We start from the raw sequence: 25519 nt of genomic DNA, 5'->3' as shown, positions 1-25519 counted from the left end.
TCTGGCCCCATGGCTGCCAGAGCCTAAGTAAGCTGAGGGAGGGTTGCAAAAGTCAAGATGAGATCACCAAACTTCTGCTACCAAAAAGGTATATTTCATAGAATGTTTAGCTGGACAAGACCCTAAAAGTCATGGAAATGATCTGGAGTCTTAGAAGTAACCCTGGAATTGGAGTCAGAAGCCAGAATTCAAACCCCACTTCTGCCATTTGCTGACTAATGACTTTGCACAAGGTTCTTAACTCCCATGAGACTTACTCTCCTAATCTGTAAAATGGGGTACTATAACCCACCTTGTAGGATGTTGGGAGAATTAATTGACATGAATTGTATGAGAGCATTTGACTTAGTGCTAACACTTTATAAATAACTCTACAAGGGCCCAGAGGGAGGAAGTGACTTGCCCAAGGTCACACAACAATGGCTTTATGATCATGTTGCCTACAACTCAGCATTGCCATGGTTTGAGAAGATTCTGGTGCCCAGGGAGGCAAAGGGGTCCACTAAGCCTTCTACTTAAGTTCCCTGGAGGGGGCGCTGAGACACCACCCAAGAGTCTCACTCTCAGGAATTCAATATAGAAAACACATTAAGACCTGTTTACATGGAAGTGCTGTTTATAATTATTGTTCCCTACGGGATATTCCCCTACTGCTTCCTCCAATCCTGTTTTAAACTGCTCTGCTAATAGAGCTTTCCTGGCTTCCCCCGGGGAGACATTCACAGATGCTAATAGAGACATAATTCAAAAATTGCTTGATATACATGCCCTCAGTTTTCCCCAAGAACCACCTAAGATACCCAAACATGCAACGCACTCATCGGCCAGATGCAATTAAACATGCATGGTGTTAAATGTGCGGGCTGCTACTCGGCCGGGTCTGAATTAAGTTGAGGCAATCACAGCACTTTATCCTAAGATCCCTCCTCGGTCAAGTGCAACAGGAAAGAAGCAAGCTGCTGGATGGGAGCCCTGGAGACCCTTTCCTATCGAGTCTGCACTTTAGACGAGATAGGGAGGCTTTTAAAAAATCTTCCAGGTCTGAAGATGCGAAGAATCGGTCCTGAGGAACTCTGGGGAATAATAACTTGCATCTCTCCAATGTATAAAGAAGAGAAGGAAAGCGGAAAGAAGCCAGGCACAACACTACAGCATTACAACGTTCATTACAAAAAGATCTGGCTCCAGATCCCGGAACAAGCCCTTGCTCCCTGTGGGACCCTGGGAGAGTCACACAAGTTTTCTGAGTCTTAGCTTGTCCAATGCAAACTGAGGATCCCTACATCACCTCCCCAGATTTCTGGAAAGATAAAAGGAGATTTCACAAATAGTGAAAGCACTCGGCATATCTTCACATAGTAAGAGTTCATTAAACTTCTTTTCTACACATCTTTTTCCTAAAATCTGAATACAGAGAGCATGGACATATTTACGTGCTTGTTAAATGAGTACAAGAATGTTGAGAAAATCTAAAATATAGTAAAATCAGAAGGTTAAAAGAAGTAAACTATACTGACTCTGACTCACCCAAAAGTAATAAACTTAATAAAACTCAGTATCTTGAGAGAAAATTAATATAAACGGAAAATAGCATAGGTTCAAGGTGACTTTGGAGATGTTTCTGAAGACTAGATCCATAACTGATTAGTAAACTAAAAATACAGAGTACTGGTAAGGCTACAAAGTAGAAAGGCAGGGTCCCTGTCCACCCCACCCCTTTTACTACAGAAGGAACTGAAGCCCAGAGAATGGAAATGTCCAGCCCAGCAAAGAACACTGAAGCAGGGGGTTGAGGGATGTTGTTCAGTGTGCTTTGCCCTATGCTGGTCTTTCTCGGAAGGGGCCAGACCTCCTACACATTGTCCCATAAAAGTGGTGCCAGACCGACACCCAGCAGAGTGACCCAGTCCACACACAGAAACGGACAGGAGGGGAAAAGGCAGGAACCACACCTGTTGCACACCGACTAAATGCACACTTCTGGGTATCCACCTAATCCTTGGGAAGACCCTAAGTAGTGAGTGTCCTTCACATATGAGGAAATGCCATTGGGCAGGCAGTGAAATTGTGGAAGCCACACAAGTGTGTGACAGGCATGGGATTCAAGCCACACTCCCTCTGCACAGCATCCAACCCTTTCCACGTCTCCAGTTGACAGATTCAAATATCTGACAGCAGAAGGCTTGCCATCAACGTGACCTGATTGGAAGTGATGTGACTGAGCTTCAATCAAACTATAAATGTGGGGGCGCCTGGGTGGCTCAGTCAGCTGAGCGCCCGGCTTCGGCTCAGGTCATGATCTCACAGTTCGTAAGTTCAAGCCCCACGTTGGGCTCTGTGCTGACAGCTCAGAGCCTGGAGCCTGCTTCAGATTCTGCGTCTCCCTCTCTCTGCCCCTTACCCCCCCCCAAAAGTAAATAAACATTAAGACTTTTTTTAAACCTATAAATGCAGAGATGTTTCAATTACATAAGGGTTTGAAAGAGCCCACACACTCTCCTGTCATATAACGTGAGCTTTAGCAACTGCAGCAGGCACTTGGGGTTTTGCCTGGAGAGGGACGAGCAGACAGGCAGTGTAGGGGCCTTAGGAAGGGCAAGCAGCTGAAAAGAGGGAAAGCAACAGAACTGGAGGCGGCTCTCCCCATGGCCTTCACCTTCACCTGTGCAGCCCTTTCCAGAAAGCACCATTGGAAGCACCCCCATTCACTCCTGAGGAGAACCTCAAACTCTTGGGGCCGATCTAGCACAAACGGACAGCCTGGCCTGGCCCCTCTGGGGGTGACAGATGTGATTGCTCCCAGACGGGGAAAGGGTGACGTCTCTCAGCCCAAGCCCTCCATTTATCTTCAGGACAATTTTAATTGGAAACCTCGCCTCGCTGCTGCCCACTTTTTCAGAAGTAATTAGAATGCTAATCTATAAGAAAGATGTCTATTAAAAATAAATTAATAATAGATAATATATTTTGGCTTACAATTTTGAATAATATGGCCATCCCATCTTAAAATAAAAATTCATATATTTTTAATAAGCCTGAGACATGTTTCCCAATGAACCACAGATGGTTCATTTTTATTATCCTATAAAGAGACATTATGGGTAAATGTTTTTTAAAAATGGCAAAACACAATCTCAGAGCTGCCCTCTTTTGGAGATCTCCAAGCACTTCCTAAGCATTGGGGTTCCCTGCTGACATCATGGAGACTGAGACGTGAGGGTGGCCTCCCTTACCCTGTGAGACACCATTGATCCCCTGACCTTCATCTTTGATCAGACAGAATCAGCATGGCAAAATAAAAAACAGACATAGTTCAAATTCCAGCTTTGTTACTTGATGACTAATAACCAAGCCGTAATGATGGGTATTTATCGAGTAATCCTGGTGAGGTTATTTAAGGAGTATATAATGCAGGGTATGAAATCCACTGGACACAGCAACTTGCACTGAGAGGCTCTCTTTAAATGTCCCTTCCTCTCCTCCTAACATCTAGAATCAGGAGAAACATCTGAAGCTATTACCCCCATGTGCCCAAGTACCTACAAAGTACTTGGCACAGTACTATGCCAGTACCTACATAGAGAACCTGGCATAGTACCTACAAAGAGAACAAATACGTTCTGTCCCTTTGACAAGCATCCAGGAACCCTGCCACAAAAAGCTGTTGAGTTTGGAGAATAAGTCTGAACTATTCTAAGAAGGTGAGATGTGTAGAAAGCAAGGGTGGTAACCAGCTCTTTTTCCAGCACTGATCATCAGGTTATTGACTTACAATTGAGCCAAAGGTACATCAGCACTAACCAAACCCATCCCTGGAACAGCCCATTGCTCCCACCAGGAGACAGAGGGAGGTGTGACAAGCCCCCTTCCAACCCTCCCCACTGCACACCTCAGTTCCAACACACCCACCCAATTGCTCAAGCCTGGAAGAGCTTCCTCATCACCTCTCGATCCCTTTCGCTCACGCTCCCCTGCCCTACATCAGCAGGTCTGGTGGACTCTATCTGCTGGAGAGACTGGAAATCTGCCCCTCATTGGTCTCCTTCAAAGTTAACGTTTTTCAGCCAGTTGCAACTGTCTCCTGGCAGGTCTTTCTGCATCTACTAAAAACAAACACAACAAAACAAACAGCAACAAAAACCTCTCATTGAACCATAATATGCACCAGAACCCGTGTAACAAATACCCAGATTTAAAAAAAAAAAAAAAGAAGAAGAGGAGGACCATTACATCCCAGAAGTCCCTATTCACTCCAACCCAGTCACCTGTCCCCCAAGATAACGGCTCTCCTGACTTGTAACAGCGCAGATACATTTTGCAGTCTATGTTCATCCATATTGTTGGACGCTGGGGTAGTTAACTCATTCGAATTGCTGTGCAACATTTCATTGTGTCAACATGCTAACAATTTGTTGTTTATTTTAATGTTAATTACACTTGGGTGAGTTTCTGGCTTGGGGGAATTATAAACTTGGTAACTCTCCTTCCCTTTGCTTTAAAGATAAAAATCCTGGGATGCCTGGGTGGCTCAATATTTATCTGACTCTTGATTTCAGCTCAGGTCATGATCCCATGGTCATGGGATTGAGCCTCATGTTGGGCTCCATGCTGACAGTGGAGCTTGCTTGAGAGTCTCTTCCTCAAAAATAAACAAATAAGCATTAAAAATAAATAAATAAATAAATAAATAAATAAATAAATAAATAAAGAGAAAACTCCTAAATTGACTGGTTTGACCAATTACCATCTTACCTGACACGTTGGTCATTCTGCTCCACCACGTGGCCTCTACTTGGTTCCTCAAAAGACCAAATTCGTTCTCCTCTCCTGGCCCTTGCACATGCTGTCCCTGCTCTCTGAGACCCTTCCTACCACATTTTCTCATCTTTACACTTCTGCTCCCAGGTCTGCAGACTCTCCCTCCCTCTAACTCACACCAGGTTCCTTCTGGGTTTTCTTCCTCACCCTGCCCCCACTCTTTTCATCTGAGTACTCAAGACAATGCATAATTGCATATCTGTGCATGTGATTATTGAGTTAACATGTCAGTCACGCTCAACAGAGGACTTGCCTGACTTCTTTGTGACCATGTTGCTGGCACCTGGAACAGTACCTGGCACAGAACAGAAGCTCAATATACCTTTGTTAAGTGAGTGAAGGAACTCGCCATCCCCTCAAGGAGCCCATGGTCAAGAGAGACAGAAAGGCCTCTGTATCTATCATGCAATGTAGTGGGTGCTGCAGGAGAGAGATCTTGCCGTAAAGATGCTGTCTGGGAAAGAAAGAAAAACTTCCATTTTAGAGGAAGTAGCCCTTGAGGTGACATTTTGTAGAGGACCCATACAACTCCAGCAGGAGTCATTCACACTATAGTCTAAATAGTGTCCCCTGGAGGAGTGCAGTATAATGGGACAGATTTGAAGGAAACCCAAGAAATAACCCAGCAAAGGGAAGGAAATCAGGTGCTAGATGGAGCAGGAGCATGAGGTATGCTCCTCATGAGGTATGAGGAGCAGGAGCAAAGGTATGAAAGTGTCACCCAGGAAGTCGGGTTGGGGAAACAGCAAGTACTTCTAGAGAGTGAGTACGTGTGGTGCTGGGTAATGGGGAGGAGGGAAGCGACAGACAAACCCTGAAAGCTAAGCAAGGAGCAGATAATAAAAGACCTTCCAGGCCTTATTAAGGAGGCTGGCCTTCCTCCTGCAGGCAGTGGGGAGCCTTTGAAAGCTTTAAAGCAAGGGACATATTCAGATGCATTTCCTTTGAACATCTTGTTTTCTCCTTCCCCAGAGCCTCCACACAACAGGTTCCTGAAAAGCTCCCTCTATCTTCCCTCTGCACTTAGAATGTCACACACACGCACACACACACACTTTCCTTTATCTAGTAAGTTCCCACTCCTTCAGATTTCAGGACCACCTTCACTCCCTCAAGGAAGACTCCCCTAACTACCTCCCCTGCACCGGAGCCCCTGCCACTCCATCTGTAGTACCAAACAGCTCCCCTCTTGCAGTACATCTCACAGTCACAATATTATATGTGTGTCTGATTCTTAGGTGAAGTCCCTCATGCACCGAACTGTGACGTCACTGGGGACAAGAACCATACCTGCCTTTGCTCACCATTGTAGTCACACTGTCAAAGTGTCTGGCATATATTGGATAACCCACAGTTAAGTGCTCTGTGAATGACTGCTTTACAAAGAGCCTTCTGCCTGTTCGTGCGAAGAACCCCTTGGTAGAGTGAGGCCACAGGCTGGAGGCTGGAGTTCTCCAATAGTCCTGGGGAGAGATGCTCGGTGCATAGCACTGGGCCCAAGGGATGTTCATGCCCCATGCCCCAGCTAAGAAATCTCAAAGTAGGCATTTTGGTTTTGGTTTGTTTTAATTTTTTTTTAAGTTTATTTATTTTTAAGAGAGAGAGAGAGAGAGAGAAAGAGAGAGAGAACACAAGTGGGGGAGGGGCAGAGAGAGACACACAGAATCTGAAGCAGGCTCCAGGCTCTGAGCTGTCCGTGCAGAGCCCAAAGCAGAGCTCAAACCCACAAACTGCAAGATCATGACCTGAGCCAAAGGCAGACACTTAACTGACTGAGCCACACAGTCGCCCCTCAAAGTAGGCGTTTGGAACTCACACCTAACTGCAAAACCAAACTCTACCGGCTGTATTTTTTTTTAATTTTCCGTTTTCTTGATACTCTGGCATCTGGGCTTTGATCTTGGAGAGACCACTCTTCCCCAGGCTGGCTAATTCCTAGCGATAGCAATGACTCCCGTGCAAGTGGACCTTGGGTACACAAACCCAGCAATCCGGAGCCCATACCCAACCATCTCTCTTCTCTAGCTCTCACACACCTAGGCAGTGTTCCCTCTGCTCTAAACCACCACAGGGCCGGGTACCAGACAGCTAGGGACACTCCTATCGCCTAGAGATGGCCAAGATCATTCCAACTTTCCAGTCCTAAACTTACTCAGCATACCTACCCTGCCTCACCCATTCTTTCCCAAGAATACCCCAATCGAGGCTCTGGGCCATGATGTCCCCTCATCCCTCTCTGCCTCCTGACTGCCCCTGGTGCTTCCCTGTGTGGCCTCGCATGCCATGCCTCCTGTTTGTAGGGATCTGAGTGTAAACTTCTTCCCTTGTGACGGTCCCTTTCTGCATGTCTTACTGTACCTGATTAAAACAAATCCCAAGTACACATTTTAACACAAAACCCTGTGATGCGTTCAGGTGTCCCAGGGTCGTAACTCCTCAAAGACAAAACTGTGTGGTGGAGGTCTTTCTAATCCTCATGGCCCCCCACATGGTATCTCAGAAGACACTCATGAATGTTGCAGATAATGAACAGGAAGCTCGGCGGCCCCCTTATCTCCCGAGAATCTGCCGTAACCCCCCGAATCAGGCCCAGGCGAGGAGCTTCTCCAGTGGCCTTGGGACCAACCAGTTTTACAAATTATCAACATCTCCCCATTAGCTGTTGCAATATTAAATTGTGTGACTGGAAATGAATGAATAATCCCACGGGCAAGTGAGGGAGACCAAGCAGCGGGGATTTAATAACAAGTCCTGCCCTCTCTCCAAGCAGAAGGTCTTTCTAATTAAATATTAAAAATCTATCCACACAGCTACAGCAAAAAAATTGCTTTTTCAGCAGCGTCGTTTTGAGACGCTTCCTCAAAAACCCAAGTGCTGTGGGAATGTCCTCTTGGGGACCCAAATGAGGGAACGAGGGGACCCCCAGTGACAAGGAGTGCTGGGCGCCAGGCACAGGTCTGACACATGTGTTTTTCACACTGGGTCCTCATGAGGACCAGGAGACATGGGTAGGATCACATCCGACTGGCAGAATTGGCATTTTAATCCAGTTCACTGTGGTTATAAGCTGATATGATACAACACAGCAGCCAAGAAGGTGGGTTTTACTACCAAGCAGACCTGGATTTGAGCCCCGTGTCTGCCATTTACTCACTTGTGGCCTTGGGCAGGACACGGCACATCTCTAAGTCTCCCAGCTTCTTCAAGGGGGAAGCAGGGCGGATGGAGCTCACAGGGTTTGGGGAGGTTCTGCGAGATAATGTACAAGACGCACTAGATGCGGGCCCAGTACCCAGGAAATGCTTCTAAAATGTCCGCTACTGTTCTGATCCGTGGAAGACTGGCCCCTCCCCCTCCCTGTCCCCCACAACCCTACCCTTGCCCCCCAGTGTCTCAGAAGTGCCTCTACCAGAATGGAAGGCATCCTGTCCAACCCCCTTAACACCGTAGACTCCCTGCCAGCTGCACTTCCACTCTCACTACCTCATTTGACTCTCACAAGAGCCCTGCCAAGTAAGGATCGTTCCCACCATTTTCTAGTGTTGAAACTGGTTGGTAAATTTGACCTGTTGCCAAGGCTGCAAGCCGGAGGCACTCCACCCTCACCTGCCTGGCTGCCTGGGCTTCTCCTCAGGGAAAAGGCCCTGGGCTCTGGGCTCTGGGCCCCACCCACCCCCCAGTCCCAGGGCTTCTGAGGCACTCCCCATCTGCTCTTTAAGTCGATTTAAAAAATAACCTTTTGGATTTCTTCTTATTAGAGATCTGTACCTACTCGTTGCAGAAAGTTGAGAAAATACACATGAGCACAAAGAATATAACAGCCATCCATAGCCCCAACCCTCAGTGATAACTGCTAAAAGTTTTTATGTATGATAGCTTAGAGATAGATAGATAGATAGATAGATGATAGATTGATAGATGATAGATTGATAGATAATTTCCTGTTTTACAAAACCTGTTTTTTTCCACTTCTGGGAATATTTCTGAGAAATAATTTGAAATGCGTATGGAATTACCTATATCCTTAATCCTGGCCCCTATTGTTTCCTATCTCCCTCGTCTTTTTCTTTAATTATTATTATACCTTTTTTGCATATTTTTAAATATTGTTTTAAGTTTATTTATTTAGTTTGAGAGAGAGAGCTAGCAGGGGAGGGCCAGAGAGAACCCCAAGCAGGCTTCGCACCGTCAGTGGCGAGCCCAACACAGGGCTCAAACCCATGAGCCATGAGATCATGACCTGAGCCATAACCAAGAGTCAGAGACTCAAGTGACTGAGCCACCCAAGCTGCCCCCTTTTTTGCATATTTAATCTCTCCCTTTCAATGACAACTGAACCTGTCCTCCCCAACCCCCCCCCCCACACACAAGGTATGGGCTAACTGAAGTAAGAATAAAGGAGTAAGTTGCAGATTAGCTAGAAGAAGTTTTAGTCCTGGAAGATTTTCTCCAGCTTTATAATATTCCTGATGCCCTGGAGTCAGGTCTCCAGCCAAGCCTGACTCACCTTTGGCGTTCTAAACAGCAATTACCAGGTTGCTTGGCATTCCAACAGAAACTTCAAATATCTCACATTGTGGATTTTATTAGCCCATAGGGAGAAACAGGCTTTCTTCTCTGTCACTCATTTGCAGAAAGCTGGGACCGAGCCTAAGGTCTTGGGCCTATTTGATTAATGGAGGCTCTCCATTGCAATGAGCCAGCAAGGAGAGGAAGGATGCAAAGCCATCAGGCAGAGAACTGACCCTGCAAAGCCATTCTCCGTGAAGTCCCCGCAAGTCGGGAGGGGCCAAAGACATCTCTATTCTCTTATGATTAATATCAGCTCTCATTGGGTGATTAATGCTGTAACTCGTAACTCTCCACTGGCTTCTCAAAAAGGAAAGCCTTCTGTACTCTACTTGATTTGCTGTTTGACGCCACTAAAACTGTTAACGTGACCCCAGGACCCAGCACCATACGGTCCATGTCCGCCTCTCATTCCCCTGTCCCTTGCTCATGGAGTCCCTGCCTCCAGACACAACCGCACCCTCTCTCTTGCCCTGGAGCAGGCTCACTCTTTCCCATCTGGGAGTCCTTGGAGAGACGGCTCCCTCCCTCACTGCACCTGGCCATCCCCTTCTTGTTCTTGGCTCAGCATCTGGACTGCCACAGAGGAACCCCGAGGTTACCTGTTTAAGTCCACAAGGCATCCCTCCATAGCACTTCCCTCAACTGTAATTCAGAAAGTACTTACTTGATATCTGCCCACAGGCAAGGACACAAGCAGCACTCCTGTTCTCATCTGATTGGCCAGCACTAGCCACATGATCATGCCTAACTTCAAAGGGGCTGGAAGTGCATCCCAACATGTGCCTGTAAGAAAGAGAACCAGAGGGGCGCCTGGGTGGCGCAGTCAGTTAAGCATCCGACTTCAGCCAGGTCACGATCTCGCGGTCCGGGAGTTCGAGCCCCGCGTCAGGCTCTGGGCTGATGGCTCAGAGCCTGGAGCCTGTTTCCGTATCTGTGTCTCCCTCTCTCTCTGCCCCTCCCCTGTTCATGCTGTGTCTCTCTCTGTCCCAAAAATAAATAAATGTTGAAAAAAAAATTTATAGAAAGAGAACCAGAAATAGTCGGTGACAGCACTAGTCATCACCAAATGATTATGTTTTGTTTGAAAAAAGGGTGTTATTCAACAAAAATTACAACACACACAACTGAACACCAAATGCACTAGACCAGACTTGCTAGGACCATCTTCACAATGAAACAAATAGCATCTACTTACATTATCCCACCTGAAATATCATGATTTTAATTGTAACATTAAAATTATCAAAACAATCTGTACACATAGCTTTAAAAATATTTCAAACAGGGGCGCCTGGGTGGCTCAGTCGGTTGAGCGTCCGACTTCAGCTCAGGTCACGATCTCACGGTCCGTGAGTTCAAGCCCTGCGTCGGGCTCTGGGCTGATGGCTCAGAGCCTGGAGTCTGCTTCCGATTCTGTGTCTCCCTCTCTCTCTGCCCCTCCCCTGTTGATGCTCTGTCTCTCTCTGTCTCAAAAATAAATAAATGTTAAAAAAAATTTTTTTTTAATATTTCAAACAGTAATGAGCAATAAGGTGAAAAGGAAAGTATGCCTCCTTGCCCAGTTCCCTCATCCCATAATCCTACAGAAGTGATCATTATAGACAAGGTGTTTCAGGATTTAAGATGCAGGTAGGGAGGTCGGGGAAGGCTTCACAAAGAGGCATGACTGGAAGCTATTTGGGTTTCTTAAATGTGAGATTTAATTTTCAAAGATTCCTATGATCCAACTGAAGCTTTCTGGTAAGGCACTTTGAAATTCATGTGAGGAGAAATACTGCTGTCTCTCAGCAAAGAATTTAGAAGAGCTAGGAATTCCAAGCCAGAGCTCCAATCCGGAAAATTCCAGCAAAGCATCACTCTAGGCTTAGTGGTTGCCACCCACTACTCCTCAGATTAAAAAGCTTCAGAGCCCTGTGACCCACTAACATATTCACAAACTAACTCAGATAATTAATCCTGGCTCATTCACCCTTTTAAAACTATACAAGTCTTCCAGCCGGCCACCCTGACTACTAAGAGTATTTTGTGGGCTCTCCATAGGTTGCAAGCTGCTCGGCTGAACAGAGACACCCATTAGGAAACTGAGCCCCAGCTCTCCCCAACGAGTGAGGAGGGGACTTTATTGAATGCCTTCAACATGACAGGCACCCACTCTGAAGTGGTTCCTTGATCCTAACAGGTGGGGAGGTGGGTGCTGCTGAGCCCACTGTACCACTGAGAGCACTGAGTCCTGTAGGCTGGAAATGACTTGGTCACACTCACCAGCTGCTGAGCTGCAGAGCTGGGATTCAAGTCTGACTGTTCTGACTGCAAAGCTCACCATCATCATTCCCCTCTCGCTGATGCTGAATTCGGCTGCCACCTTCCCCAACCATCGTGTATAAAATGATGACCCCCGTGATCCATTTCTCTCTAGTCCTGGAACCCTGCTTTGTTTTCATTGACAGGAGACACATCACCACCTCTGTTCACTGCTCTATGCACCGACCCCCAGTGCCTCCAAGAGTGGCTCGCCCTCAGTAGGTGCTCTGTGATTATTTGTTGAATGAGTGAATGGTGCTATGAAAAGAAGACTGACCTGAGTTTAATCCTGCTCTGTCAGGAATCCGGTGTGTGACCTTGGATAAGTCCACTTTGCTCTCTGGGCCCCAGCAGCCATATCTGTGAAGTCAGAGGGCAGGATAAGAGCATCTCTTTGTAACTTATATGCCCTGTGACTTACACAGCCTGTCACCCAGAGCAAAGGTTGCTTTCGTTCTCAGAAAGGGGAAACAAGGTTGGAAATGCTAAAAGGATGGCAAAGAGCTCCAGGCAAGGGAGGAGCTGGGGGAGGGACCCTTGAAACCATTTGGTGTCTGCCCTCCTGCCCGCTCGCTCGGACTGGCCTCCGCAAATTCTCAAGCGGACAAGCGGGAGAAGCTTGGGCAGAGGAATTTGGTCCCTGTCTTGCTGAGACAGAGCAACAACCACGAAGAAACAGGAGTGAGGCCAGGGGAGACCCATGGGATGGTCCCTTAGGCCAGAAAGCATCTGAGTGTTAATCAGATGATGAGATCAGTGTTTGCTCTTCTGCCCACCATCTTTGTGATTTCAGGGAGGTCTCATAAGATCTCTTGATTCTTTCTTCAAATGGGAAAATTAATATGTTCTCTTTCCTCTCTGCACCTCAGTTTTCTCCTCTGTAAAATGGGAACAATATAACACTTATTTCATAGGAGCTGTGTGATGTGAAAAGTGGCTTATTAGAATCGAAGGCTGAAATGCACTGAGCCAGAAGTTCACACAGCCTGAATCTGTACAGAGGTCCTCTCTAATCACAGGGCATCCCTTTTTGCTCCATGCTGCTTGGGACCCAAAAAAATGAAATTGTCATGTTTCTAGATTATCACAAAATACACAACAGTCACTTGGAAAAATATGATATGGGGGAGGGGAAAGGGGTGGTTAAACTGGGCTCATAGAGGCAGGTAATGTGAATGAGTGATAATGGAGGACTGCCCCTCGGTCTTAGTTCTGGGGATGTAATAGGGACTAGTGGGGACTGTGGTTTACTAGCCAGCATGTGCCGTGTCTGAAGGGAGCAGCCGCTCCTCAGCTCCAGCCAATTGTTGCCATGTGATAATGTGGTAATGCAGGCCCACACAGACATAAATTCCAATTTCTAAAGAGAAGCCAAAACCCCATATTTTATGTGCAATAAATGTTGTCAAAACTCACATTTAAAAGAAGTGAAACAACAACTGTACCCCGTGGGCTGCCAGATTGGGATTTCTAAACTAAACTGTCAGACGACAGAATTAGCCACTAAATTAGCCAAATACTTTCCAGATACTCTCTTGGCAGCTTTCTCAGGATTCAACATTATATCCTATTTAGTTTCTCGTAATTCTACACACTTAGAGCAAATAATGAGCGCTTAGCACCTACTATGTGCAGAGTGGCTCTAGACATCATAAAAGCGAGGTACCAAAAATAAAAACAGAACAAAAACAGGCACAAGACACAGTCTCTCCACCCCTACCCTATCCTACCCCACCTCACTCCCATAACTGACCTCTGAGACACCCAAAGGTAGATTCTGATACCTGCTGGGGGACGGTCAGAGACAGCAGGCGCTTCAGGAGTTTGGACAGAGAGAGCTTTCCCTGCGGTGGTCTGCGAGAGCTGCCCAGAGGAGATGGCTCTCGAGGCAGGTTTAAAGGGTGGCTGAGATCGAGATCAGCTGATGACACACTCTGGAAGAGACAGGGGACTGCGCCTGTTGCAGAAGACCCGTGCAGGGTGGTTGTGCAGAATTGTGCTGGGGAATCTAGACTTTACCCTGAAGATCCCTCAGGAGGAAGCTGGTAGGTTGTAATGGGGCAAAGCTGATGGAAAGGGACCCCATTATCCTCCTGCATCCTCCAGGATGAAGAGCTGGGCACTGGGTCCAGAGGCCCCTCTAGGTCCGACTCTTTGCCTTTTGTTTTCTTATTTGACACAATACAGAACAGACAAACAGGCCAGAGCTTCCCCTGACAGCTTCATGTAGGCTGTTTCCTCAGGGGTGGGGGAGATGCCTTCATGGTAATGATCTGGATCCTGAAACAATTCAGAGAGGCAGCAGGGCTTTGAAACAGGCCGTATTTCCTTTTTTTTTTATGATGGTTTCATTTTACATTTTTATTGGCTCTCCACTGATTGCTCTCGGGCTCTCTGACGGGATGTGAGATGCGCTGACATTTATAGAAATCAATACATTAATAAATCACGAAGTTCATAATGTCTGATTTGCTTCTAAATGAGACAGAACTATTATCACCATAAAGTCGCACATAAAATATGCCCAATTGTGATGTATTGTATAGTCTAATCAAAGGCATTTGAGTGAATAACCTTTCCCCAAAAGAAGGAAACAATCAAAGCTGAATAACACCATTAATAATTCAAGGTATGTCTGCCAAGGCTTCATTTATTAAGTGCACAGTTAAGAGGCTTCTGAGCTGAGTCCCACAGATGACACCTTGCCATCTTCTCCCTGCCTCTGGGCAGGCAGACATCCGCGCTCCGATGAACTGGCTGCACTCCCTGCATTTGGCAGTAGATGTGCGAGGGTAACGTCCAATAGCCTTCTCCAGCTAAGAAATGGACCAAAACAATACACATTTTGACCGTCTGGATTATTAAGGGCAGAGGACATGGAGTCACGCAGTAACTCTAGGGGAGAAGAGGCAGGAAATCTTCTCCGTGACGGTCACTTATTGTATTCATAGACTTTACACTCTGGGCCCTGTGTTTCTAGTGTCCACCGCTCACTGATGCTCTGCCCTGTTCCCCGACAATCTGCAGCCCGAGGTGCTCGATGCTCTTTCAGCCAGCGTCTTGTGTTTGCTTCTGTCCATTGCGGTTAATATAGAATGATAATATTCACTTTAATCAGTTAATGTCCAACCTGAGCTGGCAACAGAGTGCCTTTCTGACAGAGTCAATCACAGAACAAACAAATCTTCCTGTATTAAAGAAAAGCACACTTAATTAACTAGATCCATCAGAAAAGGCGTAATTGTGGCCTACAGAGTATCTACAGACTTGATTACTGGATTCTGCCTTTGAGACTCACCCTTAAAATCACAGACATAACACGCTATTAGATGAGAAAAACATTTTTTGAGGACCTACTGTGTGCATAGAGCCCTTTACATATCTTATCTCCTTTAGATTCACAACTACAAGGTGGGTATGATTATAGCTGGAATTAGCCTAATAACCATATACCTCCTAGGGTCAGTGAGATGATTAGATCAATCCTAAAACTATTACCATGCTCTCTGAGCTCACCAAGACAGGCACTTAATAGGAGGATACATTAATACTGAATTCCAGCAAAAGCTTACCAGGCCAATCTCCATTATTTCCCTGCTTGTGATTATTCCATATGAGGTACAGAACCTTATTTTCATGATAACAACAAAGAAAAGGTTTATTTGGTTAGACTACTGGAGCTGAGCCTGCTTTATGCATTGTTTTTCAGGCCCTTAGCACACTAATTTGGGATAGTTAAACATATGCCAACATAGCAGCAGTAATATGATGGAGCTGCCTCATACCCACGGATTGTGCACTGCACTTCCCAAATCCACATCCTGTGACTTCAGTTGACAGCCTGATGGGAATATTTACACCAAAGAAATTGGAAAATGGTATCAATCAGGCTTTTCCCCCATCCCCAAATGCCAGTTGTTAAACACTTACCAGCCCACCAGGGCAAGCCCTCCGCCTGGAAACTATCACCTGGTAAGTTGTTAAGTTAGCTGGATAGCAATGAACTACCCTTCAAAACACAGGCTAAAAGACAAGATTTTCACACCTTAGCCTGACCTTGATCCAGGGAATTTCCACTGATGAGAAGATTCTATGCCCAACCTAACAGAAGTCCTAGTCACACAGCAATCTTACTTTTCCTTTGAGTAATTTTTTTGACCCCTCTCTGCACCTTCGTATTTCCAACTTAAAACTAGCAGTGCCCTTTCCCCGTGGAAAAGAGCAGTAACAAAATCCCACCAACGTGCTCTTCTAATCTCGTGCAGAAATATTCAAGACTCACTTATCCTGGGCAACATGCCCCCCACCCCCCAACTCAGAGCAGCCACCACTCATGAACTGGCCATCTCCACGTGCTGGAACTTCAGGGCAGGGTCCCCCGAGACCAAAGGAGAAATGGCGGGAGGTTCCCCACTGCCTCCTGACTGCTAGCTGGTGGCAGGATTTGGGCCTTGTGTGACTAATTGCTCCTAGGGCTGTGAGGACTGCTGGTGCCACCTAAGTACACCATCCAGTTTCATCCTGGGACACTTTTTACAGACACAGAGGTCCACTTAAAACATCATCGAGAGATTTCCACCTGCAGCTGAGACTCTGCAGTGACCCTGACATTTCTACTCTGCAGCCTGGCCACAGCCTTAGCTGGAATGAAATGTTGCTTTGGAGGCGAGGAGACACAAGAATCCCTAATGTATGTGGCCTTGCTCCCTGTCCTGAAATACCACTTAGGGCTCCTTTCTGCCAACTCTGGGATCTAAATGACCCACTTATTTCCCAGAAGTTTCTTTGTTTTTTTCAATCTCAGTGGAAAATGTGCAAATGTTATGCTGTCACACAACCAACAGAATTGTGATTTATGTCTGCATAATGGCTTTGTGGACTTTTAATAATTACATTATATTTCTGACACCTAATCTCTACTACTACCAGCTTCCGAGGTACATCTGACACTCACCTTCCCACACTCCCACCCACCCACCCAATGTGCTGATCTGAAGGCCATGTTCAAAAACACCCTCCTTTTGGGGAGAAAGGTCAGAGAACCGAAATATGCTATATGCGGAAGAATTTTCAAGTCATTTGACCTGGAAAATCTCCCATCAAATGGAACAAGCAATACTCAAAGATTTTCTTTGAGGGACTCTTTTTTTTTTTCAGAAGATTTTCAGGACTAAGGTGTAAATGAATGAGGAATGTATAAATTCAATTTCGCTTAAAAGGGGCAGGAGGGTTTCAAGATTAAGAGAACAAACGCTTGGAGCAAAACATGATTTGAGTTTTATTGAAGCAAGAAGACTGAAAAAAATGTCTGGAACACTCAGAAAATCTTTATCAAAGCTCAGCTCAGCACTCCCGGGACTCATCGTTAAGTTTATAAAATTCAGAGCTGACGAGTTGTGTGTGCTGTGTGTGTCTGAGTGAGCTTATGACTCACCTCCAAGCCCCTGCTGTAAGAATCTCAGCCCTCAGCCTCCAGGATTACACTTCAGGACCAGATAGAACTTGTTCCCCCCCCCCCACGCCCAGGCCCCTGCGCGTCCCACCCCGGTCCATACAGGCACCAACAAGGATCTTCATCGTTGATAATAATGGAGTAAATTGTCAATCAAAAAAAAATGGTGTTAATCTCACCCAGAATAAATCAATTGACCATGTTTAAGGGGAGAGAAAAGATCACAGTTTCAAATGCCAGCATGCCATCTCTAATGTAGTCTTTAATGTAACCAACATAGTTTAGGCAACGCTGAAAATGAACCACTAGAAGCACTAGAAATATGATTTCAAGAGGCAGCACAGCATTCAATTTTAAGCATTCAACTGTATGCACACTGTCACCTAAATTATTTGCAGCTCAAGTATGTCATGCTCTTTAAATTTCCCTCTGGGTTCAGTTTTCACAGCGTCCCACAGTTTTGATATGTTATATTTTCATTATCATTTGATTCTAAATGCTTTCTAATTTCCATGAGGTTTCTTCTTCCATACATGGGTTATTACGAATTCGAACCATGTTGCTTGGTTTCCAAACATTTGGAGATTTCCTCTTTTTTTCTTGATTTTCTCTTGATTTCTTGTTTAATTCCACATGGATAGAAAACATTCTGAACAATTTCATTTCTTCAAACTTTGTTGAGATTGGCTTTATTACTCAGGAAGAGGTCAATTTTGGTAAATGTTCTCTGAGCCCTTGAAAGCAATGTGCGGTATCTATGGCGGTTGGATAAAGAGCTCCACTCCTATCAATGGAGACACATTTGTTAATTGCATTGCTCATATCCTCTATACCCTCATCGATTTTTTTTTATCAGTTGCTGAGAGAAGGGTTTTGAAATCTCCAATTATGACTGTGAATTTGCTAGTTCTTCTTTTCTCTGTCAGCCTTTGCTTTGTATTTGGAAACTATATTATTTGTGCATACTAATTTGGAATTGTTATATCTTCCTAGTGGATGGCACCTTCATTATGCAAACTCCCTTTCTCTCTAGCAAAGCTTCTTGCCTTAAAGTCTACTTCCTCTAGTGTTAAAATAGCCAAGCCACTTTTTCTTGACATGTTTGCATGTTGTACTTTCATTTCTACTTTTTCTGTGTCCTAATTAATAAGCATTGAGCTAGGGCTTGGTTTTTATCTGAAGATGGCTTTCTTGTATTAAAGATTTTCCGTTTAGCTTTGCATTTCAACAGTTTTATTGTGATGTGCCTTGGTGTGGTTTCCTATGAGTTTCTCTGCTTGGGTTTATGCTTCCAGAATCTGTGGCTTGACATCTGTGGCTTGATATATTTAATTGGTTTTTTTAAATGATCAATTGTCACTTCAGATATTGCCTCAACAGCATTTTTTATCTCCTCCCCATTGGGGACTCCAGTTACACATATGTTAGAACTTTTATGAGGGGTGCCTGGGTGGCTCAGTCGGTTAAGCATCTGACTTCAGCCCAGGTCATATCTCATGGTTCGTGAGTTTGAGCCCCGCTTCAGGCTCTGTGCTAACAGCTCAGAGCCTCGAGCCTGCTTAGGATTCTGTGTTTCCCTCTCTCTTTGCCCCTCCTCTGCACACACTCTGCCTCTCTCTCAAAAAAAAAATATGTATATATATATACATATATATATATACGTATATGTATATATATACATATAAAAGAACTTTTCTTCAAGTCCAATATGTCTCTTATGGTCTTCTCTGTATTTTTCGTATTTCTCTCTCTGTGCATAAGTCTTTATATTTTTCTATTGACCTATCCACCAAATCATTCTCTCTTCATCTGTGCCCAACCAGCCGTTAAATTGATCTATTTAGTTGTTAATCTTGGATAATATATTTTTTAATTCTAGGACTATATATATATATATATATATATATATATATATATCTCCCAGTTCTCCAAGTCTCTGGTGGAATCTCAATCTTTTTATTTATTTTCTTGAGCATATTCACCATTATTTTAAGGCCCATAGTTGATAAAGCCAATATTTAGATCACTATGAATCTATTACTGTATTCTGTCTTTTTCTCTTGGTCCTATCTTAATATGCCTGGCAAATTTGGAATGGGTGGTGAACATTAGAATACAAAATCTGAACACTATCTGGCTGAACCTTCAACTTCTGCAAGGTAACTGAGCATGAGTAAATAAACTTAATCCTAATAGGGATTGAGTTGTTTCGAGGCTGGATTTCAATCTTTGAGAGGCCTGATCTACTTCTAATATGCCTTGCTCCTAGAACACAGTCCTTTAGGGGTCAAACTGAAAGCCTGAATGTTCACCAGGAACCCACCTCCTAGAAGACCCTGAATCTAACCGCTAACCCATAACCCTGTGAGCCTGCCAAGAGCTCCATTTAGCTCTGCAACCTTTGGGCTGTGGTTTTTGCTTAGTTTCCATTGACCTCAGTCACTTATGATAGCTCAGGTTGATAACTTTAAGTCTGTGCTCCCCTCCTCTGTGGCCCCTCCGGTCTTGGTCCCTCGAGCCCTGAATGTCTTCGTAGGACTGATCCCATTTTTGTCTTCGCAGATTGCTGAAAGTTCTGCTTATATTCTTTCCCCTTAGCAGACCCTTTTGCTCAGTTTCTCAAGCTCAGAACCCATGCCACTTATAAATCAGCATACCCTGTGAGATGAAAAGCAGCACTGACTGTCAGGCTCACCTTAATGAGTTTTTCTTCCCTCCAGAATCATTGCTTCTAAAGATAGGATAAATTGGTAGCTGTCCAGTGCCTTCAAACACATGTGTTAAGGTATTTTTTCCTGTTCCCCCACCCCCTGCCCAGTCTTTAGGTGTCTTTTTGTTGCTGTTACCATGGTAATTTTAAAAAAAATTTTAATTGGTTTATTTCTTTAATACTCCTTTTCCAGTTGTTCTCAGTAAGAAGTCAGCTGTACTAGAGGAGAGCTCACCCTGGCCTTTTGGCTTCTGTATCATTGCATATGATAGATATTCCCTTTTTCCCTTCCTTCTTGAAGACTCAAATAAATTACCAGCTCCCCTTGGAGCCATCCCTGCCACCCCTTTCAATTTCCTGCCATCCAGGGGTTATTCATGAAGAGCTTCCTCCTCTTGGCTCCCAATGCCTCAGCCATGTCCACACTGCCATGCCAGTACTTGGCCTTGGCATGATTTGCCAGCGAAGGGTTCCAGGCCAGCAATCCATAGCATCCTACAAATGGGAATATCATATTTGGCCCATGCTGTATGTTCCCAATGTTAAAGTCATTGATAACAGCTAAGAGTCAGGACACAAACAATCTTAACTGTAGCAGCTCTTAAGAAAAACTAAAAATCTGGGCTCTGTGAACCTAAATTCTATATAACAATGACTAGCTGTGTAAGAGCTGTTTCCCTTTCATGGGGTAATGACTCACCAGTTCTCAGTCCCTGCCACTCAGGTTGTACACCCAGCACCTGACTCATTTAAATTACTTACCAACTACTACTGGCATTTGAGTTTGTAATCCTGGTCTCTGTGCATGTCTCACCACTAGTCGGAGACCTCCATATGAACAGTCTGTCTTTTCATCTCTCTCCCAATCCCATCCCTGGCATGGCAGAGACGGTGAACCCATATTTGTAGACATACCACTACAAAAATGCTATGTAAGTATTTTTAAGGCTGTGAAACTAGTCTGGAGGATTCTGTAGTGGCAGATACGTGACATTATACATTTGTTAAAACCCACAGAACTGCACCACACAAAGAATGCTCTCTAATGTAAACTATGGACTTTAGCTAAAAATATTTTAATCTTGGTTCATCAGTTGTAACATATATACCATACTAGTGCAAGATGTTAATGATAGGGGAAGCCGTGAGGTGATGTGCATGTGAACTCTGTATTTTCTACGTAATTTTTCTGTCAACCTAAAACTGCCTTAAAAATAAAGTCTATTAGGGGCGCCTGGGTGGCTCAGTCAGTTAAGTGGCCAACTTCAGCTCAGGTCATGATCTCGCGGTCCGTGAGTTCGAGCCCCGCGTCGGGCTCTGTGCTGATAGCTCAGAGCCTGAAGCCTGTTTCAGATTCTGTGTCTCCCTCTCTCTGACCCTCCCCCGTTCATGCTCTGTCTCTCTCTGTCTCAAAAATAAATAAATGTTAAAAAATTTAAATAAAATAAATAAATAAATAAAGTCTATTAGAAATGGTAAATAAGTGCAAATGCTATTAATCAGAGTGATAACAGAGGGCAACTAAATCTGGCAAAATAAGTTTCTCCCATGGGATTCAGATCAGGACCAGGTCAAGAGCAGAAATATTTACCAGAGGATGGATATCCATCTATACCACCACTTAAATTTTTTTTAATGTTTTATTTTATTTTTGAGAGAGAGAGCACTGAGGGGGACAGAGAGAGAGAGAGAGAGAGAGAACAGGGGAGGGGCAGAGAGAGAAGGAGGCATAGAAGCCAAAGCAGGTTCCAGGCTCTGAGCTGTCAGCACAGAGCCCAATGCGGGGCTTGAACTCACGAACCGTGAGATCATGACCTGAGCTGAAGTTGGATGCTTAACTGACTGAGCCACCTAGGTGCCCCTATACCACCACTTTTAGGGACAGCAGAAAATGAGCCCCTGCTGTCTGGGGTATGGGTGGGGAGTGACCAAAACACACTTAAAGTGATAGCTGGACTGGCTCACACACTCTTGGTCAGGAGTGATGGAAGGACAGGAGGAAGTTCAAATAATAGCCTACAGAGGTAAACCAAGTTGACCCCCCAAATCAACCACAAAGGCCTGCAGGAGAGCAACAAGACCCCCATTTTCTACTCTCTGGGACCTGGACCCATCCAACTCTATGGTGCCATGAAGGAGTTTCCAGGTCTGATAATCTGTCTTATGTTTTGTATTCAGCACAACAGGGGACTTCACCTGCCTCCACTCTGCTCACAAGTTCTAATGTGCTAATTAGTTTTTTCCACAACACCCCCCCAACCTTGTTTTCCCCTGCATTGGTGTTACTTATCAAGCTCCTAAAGGGAAAAGAGAAGCATAGGCTTGTAGACTGTAAGCTCCAGGAGAGCAGGGAACAGAATCGTTTCATTCACTGAAATATGTAGGTATGTCACTGATGATCGTTGAGTGAGCGAATATAGAATCCTACAAAATGTGCAGCTTCAAATGACAAGGTAGCAGAGGGGGACCACGGGGCCTCTGTTGTGAAGGGTATCATATAAGCCACTTTACAACCAAACATGCAGGTATTTTCAAGGACCCATCCACATCCGTGCATCCTCTGCCCCATGCCATCCCATCTCTCTTCGGGCTGCATGGCTGCATGGCTGCGGGCATGCTCAATGAGCCCCCTGCTGGGAGCCGTGGGCACTGCGAGGTGACCCGTTACTCTTGCCTGCTCCCACTTGGGGAAAAGGATAAGGAAAAGGTCAGCACCAGCTCTGCTACAAGATCTCTTTGCGTATGTCGAGCTGGATGGTGACCTGGACACCCTCCGAGTGGAATCTCCATGGAAAATAAAAGTATGCTTTGTCTTTTCGATGAATGGATTTGGTAAAATGTTTTCTTACTTTTTCCTAGACATCGCCTGGTGGTATTACCAGTATCAGAGAGGTAAAAAAGTTTAAACTAACTTGACTACTTTGGTCATATTACTTTCAAAAGAAGAGCTTCTTTTTTAACATTTATTATTATTTTTTATTTATTTATTTATTTTTGAGAGACAGAGAGAGACAGTGTGAGCAGGGGAGGGGCAGAGAAAGAGGGAGAAACAGAATCCGAAACAGGCTCCAGGCTCCAAGCCAGCAGCCCAGAGCCCAACGCAGGGGCTTGAACCCATGAACCACGAGATCATGACCTGAGCCAAAGTCGGACGCCCAACCGACTAAGCCACCCAGGTGCCTCCGAAAGAAGAGTTTCTTAATCAAATAGATTTTGTAATTAGTCTACTCATTCACCAACTTTCTTTGCCCCTTGTTAGCAAACACCACCTATATAGAAACAGCTGGAAAATTTCTTTTAGAGACAAGTTAGAGGAAGAGGTTTGTTCCTAATAAGAAACGGATATGTTTTTCTCTAATGGGCAACAAGATAATATGTAAAAACTCAGAGCCAGTCTGTGACTCAAGCTTGGTCACTGCTTGCAATAAATGACCTGTATTTCTAAGTTGTCTTTTTCCCCATGGCCTTGACCTCTTAATCAAATCAACATTTTCTGAGGCAGTTTTTCTTGTTACTTTATCTCTTTTAAATTTATTATATTTATTTCCTATAATCAATTTTAAGCCCTTTGTGAAACAAAGTGGAATGTGTTTAAATAAGTAGTAAGGAGAGAAAAGGTGGTTGACTGGGTGGTGAGTGAGGTAAGAAAAAAGGTAGGTGGGAGGTAAGTGGGCAGAGATCAGGAAGGGAAAAGTCAAATGCCTGTGGGGCCAGGAAGGTAGCATAAATGAATGAAGTGAGCCACAGGCGTACAGGTGGAGCGCTAGAGGCTCTGGCTGCTCAGAGGGAACAGCCACTGCTCAGCTTTCATAAACTATTTCCTTGTGAGAATTTGAGACTAAAAGTTGTTAGATAATCCCATTTTCCAAGAGAAATAAAATATCCGAATTTGTCGATCTCTCATCTTTCAATAGTGGCAGTTATTCCAAAAAAAAAAAAAAAAACCATCACATTTTATAAACAAAACAAGACCTATGGGGTCCAACCCAGAGACCCCATGATGAAGAGACTATTTTTTAGTGCAGGGAGAAGGAAGTCATCATGGCCATGGTTTTTGGCTTTGGCCGTGGTCATGGTCATGGAACTAACAGAGGAGATTCACTAGGGAGGAGACTAAAGGCTTGGGTCCTCCTACAACTCATAATCTAAGGGTGTGACCTGTACAGAGCTTGTTAGGAGCACAGCTCCTAATATTGCAAACTTTGTCACATTGGTCACAAACCAATTTGCAGTTTGTGCTTAAAGGAAAGGGAAGCCATTGTAGGGGCACATGGAAGCCAGATCTATAAAAGAGACCTGGGACTGGCTCGATTCTAGGTCCCATTCTGTCTTAGGCAAAGCCATTTAGTGACAGAGCTTGGAAGAGATCTCCTGTGCTAGAAGCACTTAACATGTCTCCATGGGTTTAACATATCCAAGACCCAACTGAAAGTACAGAAAAATGCCATAATTAGGTGCATTTTCTTTTTCTGAGAGTCTAAAGCTTTTATCCCACACTCAGAAGAGTCCGTGAGCTCAAAACAATAAAGACCACTTAATCTGAATCATCTTCTCCAACTTCTCCTTCAGTCTGGGAATTTCCTGCTGTAAATCCCCTCCCGTTGATTTTTTTCTAGCTTGCTTTACCCGTAGTAATAGGCAATTCATCAGTGTTTAAGATACTCATGGTTAGACAATCTCCTTGTCTGTTAAGACACCCATCTTTCTAATACTCGCTCCCCACCACACACAAGGTTGTAGTGGGACAACAGGCATGAAAACATTTTTACAGATTAACAGTATTTTACCAACAGAAGGTATTCTAATTCTTGTGATGTAGTTACCACCATAGTACTAAATTTCTAGGTTAATTTTAATGTCTATCATCCAAACTCAATCTGACTTAGTAACTGACTCACCATTACTTTTAATAACAAAAATAATATCAAGCAACATTTCACCTTGCAGACTCTTAACAGAAGAAACTGTCAAAGAGGCTTCCCACCTGTTAGTTCTGTTTCCTCCTCCTCCAACCCGAGAGCTGGGCCTCCCTCCTTCCTTTACTGGGACCACCTGGGCAGCACCCAGGGACTCCCTGAGAGAGGGGGGTCAGTGCAACAGGAGGAATGTGAAAACCTCAGCAGCCCCTTCAGAAATTTCTTCAGAATATATTTATAGTGGCTGGAACTAGATGAAGGAGGGGAAGGGACAGCAGGTATGAGGGAGAGGAATGCTGAGATGTGGGCCCTTCTAGAAGGTTGCCACAAGTGTAGACAACTCAGTGTTTTCCATTCACAGGTCATGACACATGAAGGTTAACACAATTTTACAAAGAAATAGATTAAAATTGAGATCAGAGTACATCTCACATCAATAGGGAAAAGTGTTTAAGGAAATTTTTGCTTCAAAATATGTCATAAAATCTTTGTTTATATGTATGTGCATCCTGGAATGTGCTGTTAATTGTAGCTCTTACTATGAAATACATTAAAACAAAAAATTGAGAACCACTGGTTGAAGACATGCAGGCTACTTCCCAGCATCTTGAGCCCCAAAGACATGAATTTCCTTCAGTGACTGATGTTACCACAGCCTGACAATTAGAGGGTGATGAGAAGCAAAACCAAACCAAAGCTTGGCAATCATCATCCCAATATTCAGATATTATGGAATCCAATACGGAAATT

At 44.6% G+C, this 25519-nt stretch overlaps 1 protein-coding gene across 4 annotated transcripts in view; it reads left to right on the top strand.

Annotated features, from left to right (window-relative positions):
* Positions 1 to 25519, top strand: part of KCNIP1 (potassium voltage-gated channel interacting protein 1) — a 345736-nt gene that overhangs the window by 303504 nt on the left and 16713 nt on the right. The window contains exon 2 of one of the 4 annotated variants that reach the window (XM_043596098.1): positions 22713 to 22745. The exons of the other annotated variants lie outside the window; for them this stretch is intronic. Within the exon in view, the coding sequence (XP_043452033.1) occupies positions 22713 to 22745 (33 nt within the window). The remainder of the gene's footprint in view (positions 1 to 22712; positions 22746 to 25519) is intronic. 4 annotated transcript variants of the gene reach the window in all.

This window comes from Prionailurus bengalensis, chromosome A1 (assembly GCF_016509475.1).
Source record: "Prionailurus bengalensis isolate Pbe53 chromosome A1, Fcat_Pben_1.1_paternal_pri, whole genome shotgun sequence".
Lineage (NCBI taxonomy): Eukaryota > Metazoa > Chordata > Mammalia > Carnivora > Felidae > Prionailurus > Prionailurus bengalensis.
Note: the sequence above shows the minus strand (reverse complement) of the source record. Positions and strands in the feature narration are given on the sequence as shown.